The sequence below is a fragment of the Varanus komodoensis genome, unplaced genomic scaffold (assembly GCF_004798865.1).
Source record: "Varanus komodoensis strain SLA01 unplaced genomic scaffold, ASM479886v1 scaffold38, whole genome shotgun sequence".
NCBI lineage: Eukaryota > Metazoa > Chordata > Lepidosauria > Squamata > Varanidae > Varanus > Varanus komodoensis.
The window spans coordinates 8,643,611-8,650,231 of record NW_025335909.1 but is presented as its reverse complement, the minus strand read 5'-3'; the positions used below and the strand labels follow the sequence as shown (position 1 = coordinate 8,650,231).

The following is a 6,621-nucleotide window of genomic DNA, read 5'->3' as shown; positions in this document are numbered from 1 at the left end:
AGGCAGGATTCCACCCATTTGACTTTCCAGAATCTGAAAGGAAAAGGGAAATGACAGAGCAGAGCTGGCCAGCGGTTCAGATAAATAACTTTGGCCGCCAGGGAAGTCTGGAAAAGGAAGCTGCAGGTGGGTGCACAGATACGACCAGCACTTTCCAGAGGACGCTGAGGAGGCAGATAACACGGTCGGACTCCGAGAGCAGCGTGGAGAACAGACAAGTAAACAAGCTGATGCTGAACTCCCCCAGTGATGGGGACGAGGCCGGCCCCCTGCGCTGGCTGGGGACTTCCAGGCAGCCAAGCGATGGAGAGATGGATAGTCCCCCTGCGCAGAACGAGCGAGGAGCTGGGGGGCAACGGTTTGGGCTTCCCGAGAGTCCAGGTGAGGCCGATTGTGCCTCTCGGCCCGCCAGCGCTCCAGATGCGCTCCATGTCGTTCCGAGCGCTGAAGAGGGGATGGTGGAAGTGGCCGAGAGAGATAAGGCGGCCAAGGGCCTCGAGATAACGGTGTCTGCTGCTCTGAGCCGTGCGCCGGCGTTTGGAGAGGCCGAAAGGAGCGACAGCCAGTCCCCCGAGAGCGGGGAAGAGCTTGGTGTCGGCAGGGAGCCCCCGTTTGATCTGCAGAGCCAGGCAAGCTGTTTTCAGAGTGCTTGCACCGAAGCGCAGCCAGAAGAGAGCTCCAGCGCCACGGCTGTCACGGTGGTGAAGCTGCTGGCCCCGGCTCACGATGGCAAAGGCGGTGGCCCATGGGAAACGGCTGGGGAAGACGTTCCGGGGGGAGCAGAGCGTACACCGCAAGAAGAAAGGACGCCGGTGAGAAAGCTAGAGGACGAAAAGGCACTAAAAGTGGCGGATGTGAAGAAGACCTTTGAGAAACGGAAGCCTGCGGCAGAGAAGGCCTCCCCACCTGCTAGAAAAGGTGAGCCAGGAAAGCCGTGACTGGCACAGGGTTACCGGAGTCTGTAGAGGAATTGCTGAGAAAGCTGGCAGGTTTTAGCACTTGCCCTGAGTTCAGAGCATGTGAGCCCAGAGCAGGTAAGACAGCACCTTTTCAATCAGCTAATTTCAAAATGCTGGGTGCCAACTCAAGAGTTACACGGAGCAATACTAAAGCACACAAAAAAGGGAATATATAGGCGTTGTTGTGTTGAAGTGTGTGGGTATGCTCCGTGGGCAAAGACCCCCAAGAAACAAACGTTTTAAAGAAATGACTAGGTTTAGTGTGAAGCAAAGCAGAAAATAAATAAGCCGCTTCTAGTATTATCCTGGTAGTAGTGGATGCTACACCTGCTCCCCTCTACAGGATCAACCTGCTCACACTGTGGATCTTCCAAAGCACTGGCACGGTGTTGAAATCGGCGTGGGCAACTCTTGCCCCATCCTTCCCCCTCCCTCTGCCCATCCTGGTTGCAGTGTTTCTAGACCCAGAGGAACGCTTCAGCCAATTTGATGTTGTTCCTGTTTACATGGAGCCAGTGATCTCTGCGCCTCCCATTGCCACAAGGTGCCACGAAAAGTTTGTCCTACTTTTCTACCTCCTTGCGTTGCTTGCAAATGAGGCATTTTTACTTGCCTCAGGTAAGGGGTGAATTCCAAAGCTTCCATCACAGCCTTTTATGCCATGGTGTGACTTTAATGTTGCAATTCTGGAAGGAGGTAGGTGAGTTGTCTGCCGTCAGCCTGGATTTTTCTTTTTAAAGCAATGGGCCACTTTTTGGTATCACAGCACTTCTTAGACGTGTAAACAGATTTGATACACTTTTAAGTAAACCAGACAATTGATCTTCACCATCATATGACGAACAGATGGGTAGGCGTGTAGATGGGATGCTACAGGTCTTTTTTGTCTGCAGGGCTGTTGTGATCATGTGTACATTTTCTGTCATGGCATGAATTAATGTCTTAACATGGGGGTGGGGAACAGTCACTCTCCAGGTGTTGCTGGAATGCCACTCCTGTAAGCCCTACCTGCCAGATGTATTGTGGGAGGGCCGCATGCTCCCCATCTCTGATTTGGGGCAAACGGAAAGCCATTTTGAGTATTTGGCACGGGACAGTTTCAGTTTACAACAACACTTGGCAATTTCTTGATCTCAAAAAATGCTCTACTGCAGCATTACATCGTGCCAGAATATTTTCAGCAGCAGAGGTGATAAAAGAGGGTAGCACAAAGAGATACACAAGTTAACAAGGATAACTGACCATTTTATCTGCTGCCCCAAGCAATGGCGAGGAGGCTGTTGGCTAGGAATCCCAGGCCTGGGTGGTTTTGAAAGGGAATTCGGGAAATTCCCAAAGGGCCAGGATTAGCTAAGGCTAATAGCCAGGACAGCCATGTTTAGAAGGCATGCTTCTGACGGCCTGATTCTGGGGTGGCCATTGCCCTCTTCTGGGTAGTCTTCCCAGCGGAAGCAGGTTGCTAGGTTACTTTGGCCTTTGACTCAGCAGATAATGACTTTGGGCAAGCTTTCTTCCAGTGTTAGGGAACATGATTTTCTGGATCTGTGTATGAATCAGTGATTACTGATAACCAAAATGATTCACTAGGACCATAAATCTTTAACAAGATGAAGCAGTTGCTGAAAGCAACAGCTATTTCATATATACATAAATGAAAGGGAAGGCTGAATTCAACCGGAGGTGGTTGAGGCCCCATCGGTGAGGGTGTTCAAGGGTAGGCTGGACAGGCATACGGTAGGCATGTCACGAGTGGAGCCAGCTGGAGGCAGGGGTCAGACTAGATGGCCCGGGAGACCCCTTCTGACTTGCTCTATGAATTTCGAGCTAGGGCTTAGCGGGGGCGATGGGGTCTTATTTATTATTCAGCTCCTCCTCCAGTCGGCTCAGGCACCCCATGCCAAGGGCTACTTGGGTCTCCTCGGGCGGTGTGCTGTCCCAGCTGGAGATGGGATGGGAAGGTATCACAGCTGTGCTCTGGTGCTCATGAGTCCCCAGACTCAGATGCTTGCACGCATCCTGTGGTCTTGCCCCCCCCCCCCCCCGCCCCCATGCCTCTTGCTCCACATTTTGTGAGGTATTCGTTTTCAGCGGTCCAGCTGGGGTCCTTTGGAGGGGGGAGGCAGAGGACACAGGATATGCTGTTCCTGGGCTTGGATCTGGGAATGTGAGGTGTCCTGTGGCCCCCAGATGACGTCCAGGGGCCATAGGATGGCGCTCTCTGCATCTTAGCGTCATTCTTCAGCCCCATTCAGATTCCTCCTTTCTGCTCACCTGCTCATTTATGCAACTTTCGTTCTGACCCCCACCCCCAAAATCCAGACAGAAATGTTTGTGTGTGTGATCTGGAGAAGGCCTTTGCCAAAGGAGAATAAATACCCATCCTATTAATGTTTTCACCTCTTTCTCCATTTGGCAGCCAGAAAGAAGCAATGAAATGTCAAGATTTTAGAACAGGCCGAACAAAGCCTGCTAGATTTGACAGACGTAAGACATAATACAGAAATGATACCCTTAATGTTAAACGTACATACATCTCAAACCCACTGACCTATCCATCATCTGAGAAAATTGTTGCTCCTGAAATATTTTATTTTATTTTATTAATACCCTTGTTTGCCCGGTGTTCCTCACTGTTTGGCCAGCCTCCCCCGAGTTAATTATCTGTTACATTATATAAGATCAACCAACCAAGAAGGACCCATCTGTTTTGGTAGCTAATTGCAGGTTCCTTTATTAGGGTCCCCATGTTTGATTCAGAACCCAGCCTTTTCAGGCTAAGTACAGAACATGGCTATAAAATGTGAAATGAATGCGGGGGAGATGCCGTTAATGTGCATTTTGACTCGATGTGCATCTTAAGACTTGCCTAGTCTCTCTGGCACGCAGTGCTGGGACCGAGAAAGAGCGCTCAGGAAGGACTGTGAAATCGGGCGCCATTTGAGGCTGTGTTACGGGGCAGCCCTGATCCTGGCAGCCCCCTGGGCACTTGCTGAAATCCCTCCGTGCCCCCGGATCCCCCGGGATGAGCTGGCTTTTGTCCACAAGCCCTTCATACTCCACTGCCCTCTGCCTTGGATCTCTCTGCCTGAGGGTTTCTCTCAAATCTCCCGTCCTCTGTCAATGCATTTCTTTTTACAAATAGTGATGTCCTTGGAAGACAGGGCCCTTTAAACAGCACAGCGCATTTAGAGCAAATGTAAATTAGTATAGGAAAATGTGTGCATTTTTGTGTCCCAGGAGCCGGAGCTTTTGATCTTTTCAGCACCTGGCGTTGCCTCCTGATGCCCTTATTGTGGATGGGTCCCTTCGGGCACTGCTGTGCGTGTGCCCAGCCTCCATAGACAGATCTCTTACTATTCCACAAAGAATCCTTTCCCCTCCATGACAATTTTACCAGCACATCTCTTAAATATTATGACCGATAAACATTCACCACTGGTGGTTTTCTGGCAGTGCCATCCCTTTTAAGAACTACATCCCAACTAGATCCAGAGATGCTCTGAAAAGCTCCCTCCAAGCTCTCCAGTGATCTTTTTGTATTTCTGTAGCTCCTCTTCCTGGTCAAAAGCTGAATGCATCAGCAGGTCAAGCCAGCAAGATTTCTTTCTATTTATTTAATGTAGGAAGGTAAGAGCTGTGCAGGATCAGACCTAAGGCCTCTCTAGGCCAGCATTATTTGCCCACAGTGGCCAGACTCCCCCAGGAGCTACAGGCAGGGCCTTTCTGAGCATTTCCCTGCAAATCCTGGTGGGGACATCTTGGGTGTCCTCGGACAGGGGCTTCCTCGCTCTCCGTGGAGTTTTCTACATCCCTTTTTAGAGCCCTCAGAATCGGTGGCCATCACTGGGTCTGGCGAAGGGGTCCCACAGTCTGGCAATGCCCACCTGCCAGCCTCATGGGATGACCCCATTTGGGCACCGGTCTCATGAAAGAGGGAGAAAAACGTCTCCTTGTCCACTTTATTCATCTGCTGCATCATCTGCTATGCCTCTGTCATGCCCCCTTTTCTAAGTGCAGGAGCCCCGGCGGTCGTCCCTTCTCAAGCTGCTGCAGCCCCTTGAAGACTTTGGCAGCCTCTTCTGTACTTTCTCCAGCTCTACAAGTGTTGAAGGTCCAACAGCCAGAAATGGGGGTTTTCTGTGGAGCATTGTCCCCAACATGGCTGCCTGACGCCGTCTTGGATGCAATCCAACGGGAAACCTCATTTCCCCTCAGCCTCTGCTGGTGTTTGGGACGTTTTCTGTTAGAACAACACTGCTGCTTCTCTGAAGTTGTATTCCTAGTATTTCCTATCAGAGTGGCTATGTTTGCACTGTGTCTGCAAGAGCAGCAGAGGCGGCCTGGGTGGGGTGGGCCTTGGGCCAGAGCCGTCCCCGCTCAGCCACGGAGCTCCCTCGGTGACTCTGGGCTCGGCAGACTCAGCTAGCCTACCTCGCAGGGCTGTTGTGAGGATGACACGGCGCTCAATAGGCAGCCTTGCGTCCTCACAGAAAGGCGGGATCTACGACGGTGTGCTAATATGCAGATAAGCGACCTCAATTTCCGGAGGATGGGAGGCGGGGAATGTAATACGTGTGTATATTTATTAATCTCTCTGCACGTAATAGAGATAGGCAGTACTTTAGACGGTCAAATAACACTGAGGTAAACGTGGGAACCAGCGGGAGCAGGTGCCGCCGGCAGAGCGCGCGCCCGCGGCTCCCTCCTTCGCGAGCGCCTCGCAGGTGTGGGCGCGAGAGCGGCCCCCGCCGGGAACGCGCCGCCGCCCCCTCCTCCACTCCGCGAGGCCTATCGGCTCGCGCGCCGCAGCCTGGCCCCGCCCCTTTCCCTTCCCCTCGGAGCGCGGGTTGGCTCCCTGCCGTCCCGCGCTGGGACGCGATTGGCTGCTCCTCTGCAGCGCGCCCTCCTCTTTCGGTCTCCTTCTCCGGCTCGCTCGCGCGCGGGGTTGGGCGGCGGAGAAAGCGCCCCGAGACCGAGGGCGCGGCCGCGGTGGGCGGGAACCGGGCCGCCGTGGCTCCGCCTCCCTCCCCCTGGCGGCCGGTCGGCGCGCGTGCCGGCCAGTCAGTCGTATTCGGGCGGCGGCGGCGGCGGCTCCGCGGGGCTGAGCGGGAGAGCAGCGGCGCGCGGGCGGCGGCGGCGGGCGAGGTGAGGTGACGCGCCGCGCCGCGCCACGTGTGACCGCGCGGGGGCCTGGAGCAGGTGGGGAGAGCGGCCAGGGCGCGGGGGCGGCAGGAGGAGGAGGAGGAGGAAGGCTGGGGCGGGAGGGCTCGGTTCTGCGCGGTCGGGCTCGGGTCATCCTTGTCGCCACCGGGAGTCGGCCACGTCGCGGCGGCATCGCGTTTTGTCCAGCATACGCGCCCCGGGCTGCGCTGGCGCGTCTTGCGCCGCCCGGGAATCGCGGGGAGCGTCGGGCGCCTCCGCTTCGCACGGGCAGCAGCGCCCCGGCGGAATCGCCGAGGCGGCGGCCGTTCTGCTGGGCGCCGGGAAATGCCGCCGAGAGCAGGCGCCCCGCGAGCCGGGCCGAACAAAAAGCGCCCCGCCGCCCACGCGGGTGATCGAGCCGCGCGGCCGCTGCCGCGGTGTGGATGGCGCGGCGGGAGCGCAGCTGGTGGCGGCGCCGCGGGCGTCCCGCGGCTCCCTGCCTGCCGATCGGGGCGGGGGG

The 6,621-nt window shown here is 55.4% G+C and overlaps 1 protein-coding gene across 2 annotated transcripts in view; it reads left to right on the top strand.

Moving 5' to 3' along the window:
• Nucleotides 1–168: 168 nt before the first annotated feature.
• CORO1C (coronin 1C) overlaps nucleotides 169–6,621 on the top strand; it is a 51,442-nt gene continuing 44,989 nt past the window's right edge. Inside the window, exon 1 of one of the 2 annotated variants that reach the window (XM_044440479.1) lies at nucleotides 169–918. In XM_044440479.1, coding sequence (XP_044296414.1) covers nucleotides 231–918 — 688 coding nt within the window. In that variant the 5' untranslated portion in view covers nucleotides 169–230. Of the gene's footprint in view, nucleotides 919–6,036; nucleotides 6,105–6,621 lie in introns of those variants that run through there. The other variant, XM_044440480.1, reaches the window with a different exon arrangement.